Below are 20,512 nucleotides of genomic sequence, written 5' to 3'. Positions count from 1 at the left end.
TCTCTGACCATGTCATCTTCCACGTGCAAAAGTAACATGCTATGTATTTATTTAACTGCTCAATAATGATCTTTTTAATTGAACATAATGCAACTCTTAATTCTTAGAAAAGGAACTCGCTGTAAAATTAAATATAGGGTACAAGTAGGTTTCCAAATTAGAGTCCTAACTGCAACTTTGAATACTGCTATGGTGGCTCTGATCTTTGCAATGAGTTTTGTTTTAAATTGGGGTAAAATATGCATAAGAAAATGTAGCAATTCTTAAGTGTGCAAGTTCAGTGGCGTTAAGTACATTCACATCCCTGTGCAACCAGCATTTTCCATTTCCCAACTGAAATCCCATCCCCACATCTCCACCTCTGGCATCCTACTTTCTGTCTCTGTGAATTTGACTGCTCTATTGTCCTGTGTAGTTTATAAAGCATTATACTGAGGAAGCCATTTGCAAACACTGGTAGTAAAATGAATTTTAAGATTCCAAGTATGGCATTTTAATGGGTGTGTGTGGGGGTTTGCTTGGGTAAGGGGACGGTTAAAGGCTCAACTGATTTCCCAGATTTGAGTTTATAGAAACCACTACTGTCCTTTCACCCAGAAACGGTTGATGGGTGCTGTCCCCTGGTACAAGGCAGGCCTATTCAGCTACCTGCTCCTCCCTATCCTTCTGATGTCACAGCTCATGCCTGGGAACAGTATTTCTCACTGCTGGTTAGCAAAATGGGACTCTTCCTCCTAAAAAGCATGCCTACAGCTAAGTCCTGGACAAAGAGACAGGAATGAAAAAAAGCCTAGTCAGCATAAGCCACAGGAAAAAAACTGACTCATTTCAGATTGATCTCATATCACCTCATCAGGACCATTTCCATCACGTCAGGAAAAACAGACTTTCCAAAACAAATCATGCCCCAAACACACACAAAGATCTCAGTATTGTTGCTTTGTATATATTACGTATGGGTCAGCACCACTTTTTTGTACAGTCAATGTTTTCTTCTGTCTTTTTTTTCTCTTGGTGGTATTGGGGTTTGAACTCAGGGCCTTGTGCTTGCTAGACAAGTGCTCTACCACTTGAGCCATGCCCCCAGCCCTTTTTACTTTAGTTTGTTTTTGATAGGGTCTCATACTTTTGCCCTCTAACCATAATCCTTCTATTTCAGCCTCCCAAGTAGCCCATCCTGCCAACCCGGTATAGTAAATATTTTTGGCTTTGTGGACCATATCTCTGTTATAACTACTCTGCTACTCAGTCCCCCAAACAGCCACAGACCCTATATAAAGAAACAGATGTGACTGCATTTGGCTGATGGGCCAAAGTTTGTCAACATCTGCTGTATATAAGAAGGTATCAACATACTTAAAATAAAAAACAAAATTCCATGAGAAAAGTTTAAGTATTACACGTCAAGTGTGATCGCTAAATGGTCTTGCTCTAAGGTGATCTCGCAATGTAGAAGCCATAGAAAAACTAGTTGTGCAGTATTGCGAAGAAAGCATACCACTCTGGCAGCACAGCATCACATCTACTTTGGAACAGTGTCTAAGACTCTGGGAGAGACCAGGAACTCACTGTCCATTGTATCATGAGAACTAGAACCACCTTTGTGTAGTGACTAGAATCTGCAGACATATGGTCACTATTTGAGGAAAGATGGAGCGAAGCTCTGTTTTCCTGCATGGATCCTGATAACACATGCTTAAATAGTAGGGCTGGGTTCCTTACAATGACTGCTGGAGGAGAAAAACGCAGTGCTGAGATAAGCACTTCACTAGCACAAGACTTCATGCCTGACTACACTCATTTACATCAGTTTCCCACGATAGTGTCGTGGGCAAAATGGGGTATCAACAGGATACTCCATTTCTGTTTTCTACCACACAGGCATAGGGATCTATGACTGATTAGACTCCATTCATCTGCCCACCAGGAAATATCCCGTGTTCAAAGGCCTATGCAAGGCTGAGGAAGGACCGAACATAATTTTCCAGAAGAGAGCAATGGCTGGTGAACAGTCCTTCCCACTAGGTTTTACCAGCTCCTGTGAAGGGGGGAGAGATGGAAAGGACTGGACTGATCAAGCCATGAACCCAAAGCTGTGGAGAGAGCCCACAGAAGGCTAACCCAGCCATCAGAGGCCCTGGATACCAACCATGACTGCTACAAATTTTTGCAGACCAATCACAGAAGAGGATAGCAAGTTGAAGAAAACAAGATCCAAAGTCCCACTTACACTGTCAAACTCTAAAGAGCCACTGGGCTGTGAAAGAATGTAACACCAGAACAGTTTACAGATAACTAATTATATATATGAAAATAAAATGTAGGGAATTGAGGCTCTGAAAGGGATGATGACTTGTCAGGTACACATGGGACTAAGAAGGTCCTAAGAATTATCTGGTGCTTGCAAATCATAAACTGTAACTGAGTATAATTTTGGGGGGAGGTGGGAAATACTTGACAGTTATTTCAAATAAGTAAAAGTATTTTAAAAATATTTATAACAAATTCAACAACTACTTCAGGAGCCCTTCCTTCACATGCTTGGTGCTGAGGATACAGCAGTGAGCCACACAGACAGGGTCACTGCATTCTGGACCTCTTTAAGAAGTGGCTTGAACACCTAAGTAGGAGACAGGGCTCCTATCAGCCAGGTTCCTGCATGGACACCTAGGCAGGAGAAAAGCAGCTCAGAGGTGTCAAATGAGTGGTAGACAGTGATATCAAAGACAGAGCCAACTCCAGGGATTGGTTGGCTAGAAACCCCTGTGCAAAAGGCATGGGCCTGAAGAGGGTCAGAAGTTTGCTCTGGTGGGGGCAGGCCTGAGGGTGTCCTCTATTCAGAGGGTATTGGTACAAGGCTGGATTTGCTGATGAGGGCAGACGGGAAGGAGCAGCTCAAACTATAGCTGTGTAAGTGACATGAGGGAGGGACAGGAGTGAATGGCAAGGCATGAAATGAGAACAGAAAGATAGGGAAGGGAGAGGGCTAGGTGGGGAGCCCTGCACGCTGAGTTAGCAAATAACCAGCACTCACCTGTAGCTAGTGTATTACTGACATGCGAATATATGCTTTGAAGCCTAAAATGTTAGTGAATTCATCTAAAATCTGGCTCTCAAAACTCTCACATGTTCATTTGCTTAGCAAACCCTCTATAAAAATAGAAAACACAGATTTCCAAACAGAGTCCACATGGATGAGGCCTTCAGAAGATCCGTGCATGAATCTGTGCGTAGATTCAAGTTAGAGAACAGTATCTTCTCCTAATTCTAATACGAATGACTGCATGATGACATTCAAATGAAGCTTTCTGTGGCAGATTCCCACCTTTCACAGCATATGTGATTCCCCCACCCCCACTCCTGGCAGTGACTTCAGAAAGGTCTTTGAACAAATGCAAAACGCACAGACTTCCTCCACTGGACAGCTCTTTACAACTTGTGCCCAGGTCAGAGCTGAGTGCTGAGGACGTGAAGAGGAGAAAAATGAGCTCTGCCTGGCAGGTGTGTGGGCCATGGTCTGGCGCTCCCAGGTATGAGAGCTGAGTGTACAGAGGGGGCATTAGGAGAGCTGCATTTCACCTCAGTGGTGAGGGAGAGGCAGTGAATCCTGTGTGTTTTTTCCCCCTTTCCTTTTGCCTCTACATTTCGGATTCCTGTAATCCTGGGACATGAAGGCCCTGCCTAAGGAGCACAAAGAGCCACAGACAGATTAATGCATCTTTTTAGAATGCTCATTTTAGTTGATGGTAAATGACTGAATGTTAAAAAAAAAAAATGCTTGGGGCAGAACAAACAGGAAATTGAATCCAGCTTTTAAGGTAAAACCCACCACTCCGGAGAAAGATTACTCACGCAGGCCACCCTGGGACCTAGGCTCGGACCCTAGGGATGAATCTACATTCTCATTTCCCAGGAGGCCTTCAATGCAAAAGTAGGTGAGGGTCCCCAGGTAGAGATCTTTACCAGTCATCACGGCTATGGGTTCTCCTAAATTTCTAATAATGAAAAGCTGGGAGTAAGAGGGTCCCCACTAGGATTCTAACCCACACAGAACAAACTCACAGTTATCTCCTGCAGAGGAATGGGTAGCTCCCCAAATTTGAGATCCTAGGTGTTGCCAGTATTTTAATTAAATAATCACCTGGGCTGTTAAGTTAAATCTCAGATTACCTAGTAGTTAAAATTAATTAGCTGTTCTCCCAGTTTTCAGTTGGATCTGCGCCCTGCTCAGTAGGGTAAGCTCCAGTGTGGTGTGATGTTCCTACCAACAGGACTACCCTCTGCAGAGAGAGTCTTCATCCTGAAATTAAAATGTTTAGACTATTCCAATCACTGGTGTAGGAGCAGAGGGAGAATACATGAATCCTGTGACTTTCTATTCAGCTAAGATTTTCTTTCAAAGTGCTGAGTTTGTCTGTGTGCTAAATTACTCCAGCAAAGCCTGTCACCCACGGCTCTTCACCAGCCAGTGTGAAGGCCCAGCAGTGTTTGCATAATCTTGCGTGGGGTTTATTCAAAACCATGTCTCACTGTCTTGGCTTCTACTGCATTTTTGGGGAAAGTCATCTTCAACATTTTGTTTATAAATGAATTCATCTTGGGGTGAGCCAGTGTGTATGTGGTCAGAGGGAGAGTGGGGGGACCTTGGGGGTCACAGAGCATTTGTCACTTTGGGTCTGAGACATCCCTTTTCCCTTCCCTAACTCTCCTTGCTACTGGCATCTCACATGCCAATGTCATGAGGCACTGTCTACCCCAGTCCTCCTACAATCCAGCCAGGCAGTTCCCGTCACTGCAAGTGCTTCCTCTGTCAAAGCAGACAAACTAACTGAAGCCACAGCCGGAAGCAGGCTGACCACAAGTGCTAAGGTTCTGGTTAGTTTCTTTTCTAGGTAAAGTTGGAAAAGTCCCTGCTAGGGCAAACACTGAAGTTTTAGATATGGGGGTGGCACTGACCAGCCTCCTCAAACATCCTTGACTGGCAAGAGGGAGTATGTGTCTGAGAGAGAAAGATTGGATTCTATGATGCAAATGCTAGTTAAACTGAGAAGCATTCTTTTTGTCCTTCTTCCCAGGTTCAGTTGACGAGGCTGTTCTAAGAAAGACTCCTGAGACTCCATCACCCCTCAGAGGAAGTCTGCTCAGGTAGAGAATTCTATTTACTGCCTTAACAGTGGAGCATTAGTTTTTGAATGCTTTGTTCTTTCATAGCCAGATTAGAAAATGAGGTTTTTAGATGGGGGGGTTTGAGGGTAGAGAGGGAGAGAGGACTGGCTCTAGAAAGATGGAGTTGTTTCTTCTTTACTGTGGAGAAACCCCTCAGAAGATTCTAGATGCAAAGACAGTCTTTCAACTCAAATGGTGGCTGCATTTCTACCTATCTCCCAAGCAGGCAGGGTGACTGGAATGATTAGAACGAGGGAAGGCTGGGGGAGGTTTAGAAATATCATTTGTCTCCCCATAAAATGTCTAAAGGAGAAATACTGCCTATTTAACTTTGCAACAGCAGGATTATATAGGACACTTGGAAGCTTTCAATCATTTTTCCCTTTTGGTGAGCTCAGTGATTACTGACATTGAAGAAGAAAATAATTTTCTTTTTTTGGGTGGTACTAGGGTTTGAACTCAGGGTTTCACGCTTGCTAGGCAGGCATTCTACCACTTGAGCACTTCGCCAGCCCCCCCAAATAAATAATTCTTCAGAGCTCATTTTTCTAACATCACAGCAACAAAACAATAAAACAAACCAGAATCTATTGCTCTGGATGAAAAACTGTAATGATTATCTTTAGCTATGCTCAACGACTTTGAGATTTACACATTAAAAAAGCCAGGCATGGTGGCAGTCAAGAGGATTGTGGTTCCAGGCCAGCCCAAGCAAAAAGTTAGTGAGACTCGCAGCACTATTCATAATAGCCAAGTTATGGAAACAGCCAAGATGCCCCACCACTGACGAATGGATAAAGAAAATGTGGTATCTATACACAATGGAATTTTATGCAGCCATGAAGAAGAACGAAATGTTATCATTAGCTGGTAAATGGATGGAATTGGAGAACATCATTCTGAGTGAGGTTAGCCTGGCCCAAAAGACCAAAAATCGTATGTTCTCCCTCATATGTGGACATTAGATCAAGGGCAAACACAACAAGGGGATTGGACTATGAGCACATGATAAAAGCGAGAGCACACAAGGGAGATATAAGGATAGGTAAGACACCTAAAAAACTAGATAGCATTTGTTGCCCTCAATGCAGAGAAACTAAAGCAGATACTTTAAAGTGACAGAGGCCAATAGGAGAAGGGGACCAGGAACTAGAGAAAAGGGTAGATCAAGAAGAATTAACCTAGAAGGTAACACACATGCACAGGAAATCAATGTGAGTCAACTCCCTGTATAGCTATCCTTATCTCAACTAGCAAAAATCCTCAGTCCTTCCTATTATTGCTTAAATTCTCTCTTCAACAAAATCAGAGATAAGGGCAAAATAGTTTCTGCCTGGTAGCGAGAGGGGTTGGGGAGGGGGAGAGGGTGGAGGGATGGGGGGAAGGGAGGGAGCAGGGGGAAAGGGGGAGAAATGACCCAAACATTGTATGCACATATGAATAAAAGAAAAAAAAAGTCAGTGAGACTCCATCTCAACCAGTAGCTGGGTGTGGTGGTGTATGCCTATCATCCCAGCTACTTGGGAAGCATAAATAGGAGGGTTATAGATCAAGCCAGTCCAGGGAAAAACATGAGACCCTATCTCAAAAATGACTAATGCAAAAAGGGCTTGGGGGTGTGATTTAAGCAGTAGGACACCTGCCTAACAAATACAAGACCCTGAATTCTAACTCCAGTACCACCAAAAAACAAAACAAAGCAAAACAAACACCCAAAAACTAGATCTCAATTTTGTACATACTAAAACTAGTGGGTGCCAGAGGCTCAGAGGGAGGGAGGGGTGAATAGGTGCAACAGAGGATTTTTAGGGCAGTGAAACTATTCTATATGATAAAATAATGGCAGACACATTTGTCCAAACATATAGAATGTGCAACACCAGAGTGAACCCTAGTGTAAGCTGTGGACTTTAAAAATAACAACTGATCAATAATTGTATATCAATTAGAACAAAGAAACCACAAAGTGTTAATAATCAGGATAACAGGGAAAACAGTGGGGAAGCGAGGCAGAAGGACAAACCGTACATGGGAAGTCCCTATTTTCTGCTCTGTTTTTCTATAAACCTAAAACTGCTAAAAAAAAAAATAGTCTATTAATAAAAAGAAATTGTATGTCATATCCAGAATTTGTTGGCTACCCCCCAAAATCAGGTACCAAAACTATACTCAACTCAAACCACATACAATGTCCCTATCTTTCACAGATTTCTGCACATTTTTGCCACAGTCTTGTGACATTTGTGACAGTAAAAAAAGCAACAGACTGGCATTAGGAGCTAAGCAGGGTTCAAGGTGCGGCTCCAGTGTGCACAAAGGACAGTAGAGTATATGAGTCAGCTCATGGTTTCCTTTTGTTTAAAAACATTTTTGAAAGGGATCACCAGCTACTGCACTTGGTTACAGTAAGGATCATATAAACTGGAAGCCATAATGCAAAAGCATTCTGCATCAAGTCTCATCTACCCAAGGTCACGAAGCTAGCAAAGAGGCAATGCCACAATTGAGATTATTAACTCCAGTGCTGAACTCCTGTATAAAGTTTGTTTTTTTCTTTGGGATAAACTTCAGAGACACTGATTTCCTTTTTACCAGCCAAGCCACATGAGGGTTGTCTAAGCTAAGTAGAGGTGTCAGTCTGGTTCTGTTTTGAGCTCTGAATGACATGGCCACATTATATAATCTTCAGCTGGGTTGCAATGACCAATTACCCTTCCCAGACTCAGTTAATAGCTGTTCTTGGATGCAGCGTAACAAAGACTGGCTTGTGCCAGCACAGAGAACCGCACCCATTTCTGATGAAATCTCTAGGAAGCACCAGCTGCAGGATCTTTCAAGTCATGCTGGGGCCACAGGTGAAATGCATCCTGGGCATCCACGGGGACTCTGAGAAAGCAGGGTTCACCACCTGGAGTGGCACAGCTGGTCTGGGGCACCTGGCAGCTGCCACACTGAGGAAACCAGAGGTCAGAGGAGAGGAAAGTGGCCAGCTGCCTGTCCTGATAAGGGCAGGGGCCGGTCCATTTGAAAGTCCTAATAAAGAACAATCACACTAGCTCCCCCTGCTCCCAAAATCAGCATCCCAACTGGCTTAGGACATTTTGCTTAGGCAACTTCCCTGCATTTTCAACGAAGCTGATAAATTACCAGAACATTCCTAGTGGTGATGTATGGGGATTTAGCAATTTTCACTGGTTTTTTTCTAGCCTTTCTGGGTCCCATTAATTTTCAACTTTAATCTGTAATTAATTTCATACTCCAATGTTTGTTTTATGCCTAAACAGCTTCCAAACGTCTTTGCTTTGCTTCCAAAGCATGCATACAGACACACACCATCAGCTCTGTAAGTTTCCCACACCCCAGGGCTCTGCCTAAGCTCTTCACCTGATGGTTTTACAGAATGGCAAACTCAGGACTGAAACAGCTTTCCTCAAGGTCATCCTTGTCTAGACACTGGGAGAAAGAAGTGCTAGGAGGTGTTAACTTAATCACTGTCCACAAGGAGGGAGGAGACAGCAGTGCACTGCTGTCCTGGGAGTGGTTTGCAGAGGGTGTCACACAGCACCATTTCTGGAAGGTTCACCTGCAGGTGCAGGGTCTCCAGATTCCCTGTCTTCCATTTTCTAACCTACCCCTTGCACTCTGACCCTAAGTATTTAGTAGCCCAATCACACAGGTCCCCCTTCCCTCCTGATACCCCTATCCTTGCTCCCAATATGGATCCCGAGACCCACACACCTCCCCCTCTCATATTTCAGGAACTCTGCCACCACTTTGAAAGTTGGAATTTCAGTGCTAACAATGGCATGAGACTCTTTGGTTCAATTTCCTCATTGTTCAGCTGGTAAAACTGAGGGCCCACAGAGAGAGGACCTGTGAATGCAGAAAACTCAAGAGTCCTGTCCTCCTGAGTGACCTTTAAATACAAATGCCTGCACCTAAGTCCTAATGCCTTTCCTCATTGTCACATTCCTTGCAGACATGCTCAAAGGCTAGAGTTCATTTTAAAGAACTCTGAATATTTCTACATATTTGGCTTTTCATAGAGATTTCATCAGAAATGGGTGTGATTCTCTCTTTTGGCATGATTTGGTCTTTGGCTTTGAACTCTTGATCCTCCTGCCTCAGTCTCCCAAGTGTTGGGATTACGGGTGTGCCCACAGGTTGAAGTATTTTTAAAGAGGCATTTTTTTATGGTTGCAATATGACACTTTCAGTAGCAATATGACACGACTGTCTAGCTCTATCAAAGTCAATATTTAGAACAAACATGAAATGTGGGAGTTGAGGTGAAGGAGTTACAGATGTGGCTAGGATGTCTGGAATTGAAAGGGCAGCCCAGAGGAAGAAGGAAAGGGAGGGTGGTTCAAGGTATAAAGGGGAAGAGGTGGGGAATGTATATATATATATATGTATGTATGTATGTGTGTGTATATGCAAATACTTTGTGTAAGTATACAAGCATGTACAAACACATAGTGTGCACTTACATCCTTGGAGGACCTAACCAGTGGGGAGAACTGGCTTCGTGGGTGGTGAAACCAATCCTTCATTGCTGATCTAACTGCACACCCTTCATGCAGGACCCAGAATCTGCCAAGGGCTCAGTGCAGATGCCAAGTTCTTCATAACGAAAAGAAAGGTACCGGTGAAGGGGGCCGGCACATCTAGAGTGTGACTTCATTCCCTCTAGACTAGAGGGCAAAACGTGTTATGAGGCTGGGTGGGGAAACCTGAGCTCAGCAACTGCTTTGTGCAGCTGCCACTGACACAAACCCAAGCTCAAGTGCAGAGGGTGGGGTGAGAGCCTGCCTGGCTAGCTGGCTGGGAGGCTCATCCCATGGTGCTGACACACAGTTTCCAGCCACCATGAAGGCAGTGCCAAATCCCTCTTCACTTCTCTCTGATAGTCTTGAATTTGGCTGTGGTGTCAGCTGACTTCAGGAGGTGTTCTGGGAATCGCATGTACAGGTGGTATCTTCATTCAGGGCTAAGGGCTTTCAGACCCCAGGTGACATTTTAACCAATGCATGTGGCCTCCCAGGTGAGGCACAAAGGAGTTGATATTGTACTGCCAATGGTGAAATTTCAAAATTTCAATATTGATGTCCCAGGAATTTATCAAGGCACTCCCTTCCCCTCGGCATCAAAGTCCAAACCCGTTACAGCTACATGAAACAAAGGGTGTTCAGGTCAGTTGCCAACTGTTAGGACCTGCTGGCCTGCTGCGTAACAGCTCAAAGGAGAGGAAAACTCAGGAAAGGAAGGTCAGGGCCGAGTTAGGTGCACGCCCTGCTGGACTCTCCTTCCTCTCTCCTACACTTTACACTCTCCCTAACAAGAGTCCTCAGAACAGCTGTGCGAAGTTTTATGCTCACTTCTTTACACTGGTCATCACTGCCACCAGCCCTTTCCCCTAGGTGCCCAGGGCCTGGTCCTATCTAATTGTGATCCATAAGAAACTCCGTCTCCATTTCTGTCCCTGGTTATTTCCTCTGGCTCCTTACTCAGTTCCTTGGACCTGCCACCATCCCCTGTCTGCAGATTTCATAGCACACGCTCTCTCGGGTTACCCAGAGTGCAAGACTTTGGCCAGTTCCGCTTTCAGACAGAAGGGAGTGACACAGAGGTGTCCAGTTCCCATTTTGCTCTTTCGCCCTTGTTAACACAAGTTGCTTTCTGACTGTTTGCTTCTCAGGTCTTCTTATCAGACACAGATAAACAAGCTCTGGAGCCAGCTGTCCAGGCTCCCCACTGTGTTTCCTCAGAGAAGTTTGGTAGTGCTTAATTCACATTCCTTAGGAATGCCAGCTAGTGGGCCCCTCCTTCCCTTGCAGAAGCACCTCACTACCTCACAGAGGATTAGGAAGAGAGGTGTCTACCCCAGCTGTGAGAGTCAGCAGCAGGCTTAAAGGATGAAGGACCAGACGTTCTGGTGTTTAATTGTTAGGGAGTTATGCTCACGGGGTGAGTCACCTAGGCGTGGAATGGGTTGTGGTTCTCTTGTCTTGTCCTTTCCTGGGTACTTAGACACCCCACCTCCCCCACCAGGTGGCCGTCTCAAGTTTAAGTCAGGGGAGTGGAGTTTATCATATTTTAGCAAGTCACAATAAACATATATTCCAGATATATCCTTTGTGACACTGGCAGGCTACCCTTTCCCCAACTCCTGTCATTCTGATACTCCCCTGGAATACTTGAGGCCGTCGCCTGGGGAGTTGTGCTGGTAGCAACAGCTCCTATTGATTTATGCACCCACCAGTCAGCATTACCTAGGAGATCCTCTCTCACACCCTTCTCCCTACCCCCATGGGGCCTTATCTGCTTCTTTTAAATGTGGCTAATTCCAAGTGCTAGAGACATGAGTCAGTCCAAGTGGGAAAAACCAGATACAGCCAGATGACCAAGGCTGCAGGCTCCTGACCCAGGGCTGTGTGCACATGTGCAGTAATGGTATCTGTGAGCTCACTGAGAGCACACAGATGTGCGGGTCAGGATACCTTGAGGCTGAGTTCTAACTAAGCAGCTCTGGTACAGCTGTGTGACCCTGAGAAGCAGCTCAAGCTTTTAAATTACATTTAATTAGCAAAAGATACACCTTATATTTCAGTTATTATTATTTTTTAAATCCAACCTTCCTTTTAACGTTTGAGTTTCTAGCATTCAAGAATAATCTAGACCAGGAATGGTGGCTCACGCCTATTATCCAAACTATGTGGGAGGTGTAAGTAGGAAGAGAACAGTCCAAGCCATCCTGGGCAAAAAATGCAAGAACTTACCTGAAAAATAACTAAAGCAAAAAGAAGAATCTGGTCTCCTGAGCTTAACTACAGTAAAAAAAAAAAAAAAAAAAAAAGGGCAGTTGGCTTTGCTGGTAATCATATATTTGGTCTTTTACTTTAATACACCCATTTGTACAGTCTTTTAATTCTCTCAGGAAAAGTGAAATTTCTATCCAATAGCATAGTCTTTTAAATCTGTAGACTAACACAAATTCTTATTTCAGTGGGCACAAGAGCAAGGCCTAATGGTGCTAAAATTAAACACACCAGGGCTTGTGGCCCATAAATGATTATGGAAACTTAAATGCAGATCAAGGTTAATAAAGCATGTTTATTTAAAAAGGCTGTCACCAACACTCTTTTGGATATGGCCATGACTCAAGTTCCTCTATGGAAAGGCAACTCAGGGCTGTGAGGTAACTCTGCAGTCATATCTCCCTGAAAGCAGAGCCTGCCTGGGGACAGAAGTAATGCATGCAATACTGCACCATGAGGTGTGATGTAGTGAGCTTCACCTGGCCTTTGAGTCACAGCACCACATGCCAAGGGACAAGTCTACCAGCAAACTAAATACAATCTCAGAAAACAGTCTAAGAACCCTAAGACTACTCCCCAAATCAATGTAACCTGCTTCTGCTCAGTGAAAGCACAGGATACAACTAAACACAGGGACAGAACTCACATGCAATGGAGAAAGACAGATGACGTCAACCATGCCTTGCCTCCAAATTCAAGGACATTTAAAGATTTAACAGTCAGGAAAAAACGAGACAACATGAGGTTTTACCACAGGAGGAAGTTCTTAGTCAAGATGCCCATTCTGATTTCTCTGAGTGACAATGTGTCTTATAAGTCCTGCGAGTACAAGAAGGGAAGTTTTTCCACCCTGAGGACCTTTGCTTCCCAGCTGCTGTGCTCTTAGCCTGCTCACGAACTGTTTTTCTCCCTGCCCTCCCTCCATGAGTGTCTGCCACTCAACAGGTCTCCTCTATTTATCTCATTCCTCAAAGTTGCTGTGAGGTGCTATTAACTTGGATTTATAGACTGGGGAACTCAGATCAGCAATGTCTTGTGACTTGGGGGCACCATGGCTATAAAGGAGCAGAGGTGAAACTCAAACCTTCATCTTCTGCTTCTAGATCTAATGCCAGGGTAGGAATGAGCTCCTGGTGGACTCAGCCTGGCCCTGGTTTGGCCAGGGCTATTTCTACCTCCAATAAGGCAAGAGAGAGGGTGAACAGGAAGCGAGAGAAGAGAATATATGATATTCTATTATGTTTAAAGGAATATTAATTTGTAGATGAACAGCTGGCATGGATTTCTCTACTGTAAGACAAGGCTTTTTCAAATGTTTCTTCTTTCCCTCCTTCTAGGTATGGCAAGAAACACATTATTTCCCTTGAAAGAGGGAGGTTCTGTCACCTTGACTGTAGGCAGTTTACAGAACTAAGAAAGGTGATGTATCTGCACTAGCAGACTGCCTTGTGTTTTTATGTAGCTGTGCAGCCACCAATGGAAGAAGTGTACCTTTGGGAGATGGGTCTAGGGATGAAGAGTCGACACCCAGCACATAGCCACTCTCCTCCCGGCTTTCATTCTCTCAAAGTCAGCTTGGGTGCTCCAGGCTGATTCCATTAACCAGCCCAGTACCGCCATCCCTGACGCTGCTGTCTGAAAGGGGCTCTTCTCGGGCACTAGGAAGTTCATCCGCTTCCACGTGACCACCTGAGGCCTTCCAATTCTGTCATGCTGGGAGGCCTTTGCCAGATTTTACTTTACGAGTCTTCGGGAAATTCTGATCTAAACCAATGAGCTAAAGGAGAGCTTTAGAAGAATGAAACACTCCAGCCTGTGCCATTAGGCACAAGTGACTCTTCTGAGGACCATAGGCCCCCAAAGAGCCCATATCAAAGATTTCTTTTGGGATATGACATGTGCAGGGGGTGGAGGGGAGGCCCAGCCTACTTTCCCTTCCTTCTCTGACCTCTCATGGTTGGCTTGTCACACATCTCCTGATTCTTCCTTCCACAGCAGTGGGTAGGAAGTTCTCTTCCTCAGGAGGGAGACTTTTGAAACCTCTCTTCCTAGCTGTGACTGCCTCCACAGAGTGTGACTGACTTGATGGTCCAGGGGACTCACGATCCCCTGAGCAAAACAAGTGAACCCCCCAAGTGGGATTCATGTGCTATCAAGATGAGACACCACTGCAAGCAGTGCTGACAGAAAGGCTCTGCCTTTCAGTTGGTTGGCTCTAACACCTCTCTACACTATTGCTTTGTGCACAAAACATCTGGCTCATCAGTGACTTTGACATTCAGAGTCAAGAATTCTTTGATGCCACGCCACAGCTTTTCAGGCTTTATGGCAGGACATCTCATATAATCAAAGCATGATGTGGACAGGGAAGCACACTGTATGCCTGCGTCCTCAGAATGTCACATGCAGAGGGCTCTGACCCGGCTGGGTGGCAGGCAGTGGGTCACTCTGCCTCTTAATCCTCATCAAGTGACTGCTCACAAGACTCCTTTAAGTCTTCTTGATTGAGACACAAGCTCAAAAGGGCACAGACTTCCCTGTGACCGTAAAGTAAGATGATTAACAGGGCACATTCAGACACTGAGGGGAGAAAAGTGGGGGTTGCTATTGAGGTGTATGTAAGTGTACATGCTGAGAAGACAGGAGGAGAAGAAGGCTCCCGGGGGGGAGGGGCGGGAGAAATGACCCAAACGTATACACAAGCCCCACCCGTGAAAGTCATTGGGCCATCTGTGTCCCTCACCTCCTCACACACAGGAGTCCGTTCCTGCCTGGATGGGTCTCGGCAGCATCTTCTCTGTTGCTTTCCAGCAGTACCATACTGAGTGTGATTGCTGAATACTCACTCAGCCCCTGAGCCATTTGTAAAAGCAAGGCCAGGACTTCATCTGCAAAATGGGGTACACTTTCATCCTCATTCTGGAACTTGTGTCTTTTTCTCCCTTTTACTTCTATGTTCATTTTCCTCCTTCCCTTCTGCTCATCTCTGACCTCTCTGTCACCTTCTCTCTTTCCACACCCTTTTCAACAGCCATCTCTGCTGTGAAGCCTCATGTTTCTCACCTCACCCTAGATGTTCCCTCCTCCTGGAACTCCCCATAGTTCAATTTTAATGACCAAATACCATGCTAGATGTGGAAGAACTGTACGTACGAAAGAGAACTACATACACAGAAAGGTTCAGGAATATTTCTCCTCAGCAGCTGCACAGCCAGTCTGGATGGTAATCTCTTAAATCAGTATGTTCCACGTCCTCTGTGGCATTCTCACTACTCACGGGGTGACTCACGCACCAGCCGCTCCAGCACTCCCTGGGAGACTGGTTAAGTCCTGACTGCTGAGTCAGAATTTGAAGATTCCTACGTGCATTCAAACTTGAGAACCACAGGACTTTAAGGTACGACAGTACAATATCCCCTCCAGAAAGCCCTCCAGAATCTGGGACGGCTGGGCAACCTGGCTATCCCAGAAGTATCAGCACATGTGACTGCTGCCCTGCCAGGAACACAGCTGAAAGCCTGCCTGTGTTGAGGTGTGTGTACGGTGACACTTAGGCGAGCAGATCTGACTTCAAGCATTTTATCATAAAAAGCTCAAAAGTCACATCTGCATAAGAAAGACAGCGAAGCTTAGTCATTATCAGGCAGAGTGCTGAAGTCCTTGGCCACCGGAGGAAGGCAGTGACTTGTGGAGTCTTTCTCAGTAGCTGATGGCCCTTCTCCTTGGAGCAAATCAGCACACAGCACAAAGACTCCCTTCATTTCACAGTTCATGCCTGTTCACTTTAGCACATGTTCCTGAATACCAGCACAGGTCTGAAAGGACAGCTGACCAGGGCTGCCATGGCACCTGGTGCCTCTACAAAGCCCGGCTGGAGAAAAGCTCTCTATAAACCTGCAGAAGTCACCCCCTCTACCCTACCCTGTGGGACATGGCAACCTACACTTTCCATCAGCAAGATTAATCTGGGATTCAAATTCCTCCCATCAATGATCTTTTCCTGATGATAGCAAAGCGGTTCCCAGAAAACTAGGCTGCGCCCAAACAAACAAATCATGCTGGATTATGCCTAGTGATAATTTAATCATTTACTTATAAGATACCTCTTAGAGAACAGGCCTTATTTAAGCAGAAGGTTTAGAAGACCAAAAAGAAAAAGAGAAAAGAAAAGCATTATCAAGAAGAGAGGCAGATTAACACAGATGGGAAGTTGGGTGGTGCAGTTTGATCTAGGTTAAGATCCCAGCCCCACTTAGATAGTCTTGTGCTGATCTGCCTGAGCCATGGTGTTCCCTCCTTTCAAACAGGCTGACAGCAGCCATCTGGTGGTCCTGAGGATAACTCGAGAAAACACACAGGGTCACAGAGCATAGTGCCTCATTCATGAGAAAGCCTCAGTCAACATCAGATGTTGGTGTGCTGGTATGCAGCTCCCCCAGGGCGGCCAGAACCATACTCTGGGTTGAGAAGGCAGGCCAGTGGTCTTCAAGGCTGCCCCACCCGTGGGCACCTTCCCACTCACCTTGATCATTTCTGCCACATAGCTCTCAGGCCCAGTGTATTCTGTGGAGTCCTTTACTTTCACCAGAACGATGAAGCACAGATAGTGCCACATGTTGTGTTCTTCCTTGATGTGTTCTTCAAAGGTGACAGTCTTATTGTCAAACTTGTCTCTTTCCAAGCCTAAAAAAGAGACAGAAAGCCCTCAGCCCCAATTGAGCAGCATGGTACAGAAAAGTCAATACAGAAGAGGCTGTTGTCTCACTCCTACCTTTACAGAGTTGGGTTTGTCAGCCTAATAAGTACACTCAGTTTCACATTATAGCAGGAAAACACAGGTTATGGGTTTGAGCCACCTGGGTTTGAATCACACCTCTGTCCCTTGCAAATTGCTACTTAATCTGCATGTGCCTTGGCTGCCTTGTGGGTGAATAGGAAACCTGCCATCCAGGTTCCAGAGGTGTTCAGGGGTTGAATGAAAGCAGGGATGATAGGCTTACACATATCAGGTAACCAGTAAATGTGAGGTCCCTTCTTCCAGAAAAGTACCAAAATGAGGACACAGTAAAGTTATTTGGGAGACAGAATAAAGATAAAAATAACTTTAAACAAATCTGAAACTCTAGCTGTTAAGTTTATACTCTGCAGAGGTCTGGGTGAGTAGTTGTGAACTAGTTGCTACGTATTCTAGAACTGAGCAAATAAGTAAGTGTATAGTGGGAGCTAGATTCCTCATGTCAAAGAAGGGCGCAAACAGGGAGAGGGAAGAAGGTAGAATAAATCCTGTAATGTTTAACTGAATTAGATGTATCAGTGTGAAAGCATCTTTTTCTTACATGTATGAAACTAGATGTAGGAACAGATGTAGACGTGTGTAGATCCATATGCATGTATACACATATACCCGTACTATAGATCTGTATCCTAATAAGGCCTGGGAGTGATAGGCACCAATAGGAAGGAGTATACCTAGTCCCCAGATACTGGCTTCTAAATGCCCTCTGCTACTAAGAAGAACCAGCACTTCAGGAGAAATGGCTGATTCTAGGGCTGGATGAGGAAAAGTACATTTAGCCTGAGCCTGAATTTCTTATGATGACAAAAAAGGAAGTACAAAGAAAACCATGATGACATACAAAACACATAAGCCTTGTTGAAGGGGCTCTTGCTGGCCAAGTGCAGGGCAATTTGAACATCAAAATAAATAAGGAGAGCCAGGTGTGGTGGCATATACCTGTAATCCCACTGCTCGGGAGACTAAGGAAGGCCAGGCTGGGCTACATAGTAAGACACTGCCTCCAAAACAAAACAAAAGTACCTTAACAGTGAAGGATTATAATCCACAGATTAAAATAAAAATCCATGAGTCCATGGTGTACAAATATACATGTATGGGAAAAAGAAAAAGTTCCTTCTTAAAAAGCCACTGAACATTGAATAAATGTGAAAAGAATAATAAAATGAGAAAATCATCATTTGGTCACCATTATAGTGACAGATTCAGGCAATAACCATCAATGGCTACTAAAACTAGGGGTGAAAGTTTAACATGAGGAATAATGTCATTTATGATAGAGAAAGCCTGCCAATTATCACCTTAACCAAGTGGTGGAAGCCAAGCGGTCTATGAGATGAAGTAGTGTCTCCTGATATGACACACTGAACAGAACACAAGAGCACGTCTTTGATATTCCTGTGAAAGAAACGCACAACCTCAATGCTACCACGAGGAACATCATAGCAACCCAAATAAGGGGACGATCTACAAAATGACTGACTTACATTCTTCAAAAATGTCCACACAGGCAAGAGAGGCATGATGGCTGAATGCCACACACGACCTGGGCCTTGCAAGGGGACACTGCTGGAAGGAAGCCTCAGATTTGAATAAGGTCTGTAGATTATTGTTCTAGATTCCAAACTGTGGTAATTATACTGTAGCTATCCAAGTGAATGTTCTTGTTTTTAGGAAATGAGAACTGAAATATTCAGGAGTAAGAAGGCATTGTATCAGCCCCTCACATTCAAATGGTTAAGAAAAATTGTGTGAATGAGTAAAGCAAATGAGGAAATAGAATTAATGTTTTGGGAATCTGGGTTGCAGAGTAATTCTAAAATTAAGTCAAGGAAAAAAGCTTATAAAAGTTCTTAAGGGGGCTAAAAAGAAAAGAATTTAAATGTTTAAACTGGTTTTTAAAGTATGTATCAGGCACGTATATATTTAGTACCTGTATTTTAATAATCCTGAAGTGACTACTCAGGTCCCACATTCCCACAGGCTAGTTTACATTTACAGACATATACTTCCTGCAGTTCTACTGGAAATGACTGCTTTGGTACCTGAAGCATCCCTTTTCTATAGTAGTTCACTTGTAGACTCAGATGCCTACGATGTGTCAGGATCTATGGCAGGAGCATTACGTAAGCTCTTTCCTAATGTGCGTGAGGATGCGTATCACACCCATTTCACAGGCGGTACAGAGAAGGCAAGTGAGCCGACCATGGTTACATGGCTAGAAAGTGACGGAAACTCTACTAGAACCAGGTCTGACGAGCCAAGTCTAAGTCCTGAACTGTTCTCCACATTCTAACAGAAGTATTTTTTCACTTCAAGTCTGATCCTATCAGCAGTGAAGACATTGGGCAGGTGCAGTTGGAGAGAGAGCTCCTTTTTAGTTTACTTAAAATGTGACCAAGGGAAGCTCAGGCAACCCAACCACAAAAAGACCCCGAGATGCATTTGTCATCAATAATGTTCGGTCACATTTCTGCTTCCAGAACTTAATTCCTTAAGACAAACTGGTGACTGCTGCCTTAGAGCTCATCTGCACTCCAAAACTTCCCAGCAGAAGACAGGCCAAGTAGAGAGCCCTGCTTCCTACTGACTGAGGACAGAGGCTCCAGAAACACAGTCAGCCACACCCTCCACGTCTCCATGTGCTATGCCTTCCCAAAGCTGGGCAGATACTCACCACAGATGAAGCATGTGGTCTTTAAGATCTCTTCCTTCTTCTGTTTCTCACTCCTCAGATCAGCAAAGGTGTCGATGATGACCCCAAAAATGAGGTTAAGGACGATGATGATGACCATGAAGAAGAACAGGAGGTCATAGATCACTCTTGCAGCAAAGAGGGGCTCCTGGTGAAGAGAGGTGATGAGATTAGGTGGATCCCTACCTGCCCCTTACTCCACAGAGCTTGGGCCCAGTTTCACATGCATGGCTGGTAAATGGGGCATCGAATTTTAAAACCCACAATTACATTTCTTTTCATGCCCTAGGTCTACATTGTGAATTCTCCAAATGTGTGACACAACCAGGAATGTTCTGGAAATGTCTTTGGGGAAGCCACACCCAACTCTGAAGGAGACAAGTACCAAGTCTATGGAATAGGGGAACACAGCTGCCCCCATTCCCACACAGCTGACCATACTGCATGGCTTCAATGTGACAGAAAGTGAATGAGCTCTTCCAAAAGCGGTGCATCACACTCCCAGCTCTTCCTCTGTGCCTTCAGTTGACACAGTTGAAGGGCCCCTGTGCCATTCCTTCACCTTGAGATCGGTTTACCTCTTTGGATGGCTTCCTGAGCACATCTCCTACTCCACCCCCGCTCCGTAGCCCGTGACTCAGTACAGTGACGATGCACATCAGCAGTGTCTCACATGTGTGCTCCTTATCCTGCTCTGTTTCTTCTACAGGGACCAGCTCTGTTAGCAGGGCAAGTCATGACACAGTTAAAACACCAGGGGAAAAGAGACACTGTTACTCTACAGTGATGTTTCCTAAATGCTGTATCACTGGCTGGCAGGCACAAGAAATAAAACTAAGGAATCAAGAGTCAGATACTTGCTTTGAAAAGCTAATCCCAGTGAACTTTTCAAGCCATGCCACTGTTGCCCTCCCTCTATGAAATCTCAAACATTCCCTTTCCTTTGCAGCAGTTAAACTCTAACCCTGCTGTGAACACAATAGTCTCTCTAGCCACAGACCAATTTCCTACCACTCTGAGTTATAGGCATCTTGCTTC

The 20,512-nt window shown here is 44.8% G+C and overlaps 1 protein-coding gene across 1 annotated transcript in view; it reads right to left on the bottom strand.

Annotated features, from left to right (window-relative positions):
- Positions 1–20,512, bottom strand: part of Itpr1 (inositol 1,4,5-trisphosphate receptor type 1) — a 318,227-nt gene that overhangs the window by 7,866 nt on the left and 289,849 nt on the right. The window contains exons 58-60 of the mRNA XM_020184001.2: positions 20,053–20,192; positions 19,457–19,622; positions 16,507–16,667 (exon numbers count right to left, since the gene is read on the bottom strand). Of these exons, the coding sequence (XP_020039590.1) occupies positions 16,507–16,667; positions 19,457–19,622; positions 20,053–20,192 (467 nt within the window). The remainder of the gene's footprint in view (positions 1–16,506; positions 16,668–19,456; positions 19,623–20,052; positions 20,193–20,512) is intronic.

This window comes from Castor canadensis, chromosome 10, assembly GCF_047511655.1.
Source record: "Castor canadensis chromosome 10, mCasCan1.hap1v2, whole genome shotgun sequence".
NCBI lineage: Eukaryota > Metazoa > Chordata > Mammalia > Rodentia > Castoridae > Castor > Castor canadensis.
The sequence above is the reverse complement of the archived record's forward strand: the minus strand, read 5'-3'. Positions and strand labels throughout refer to the sequence as shown.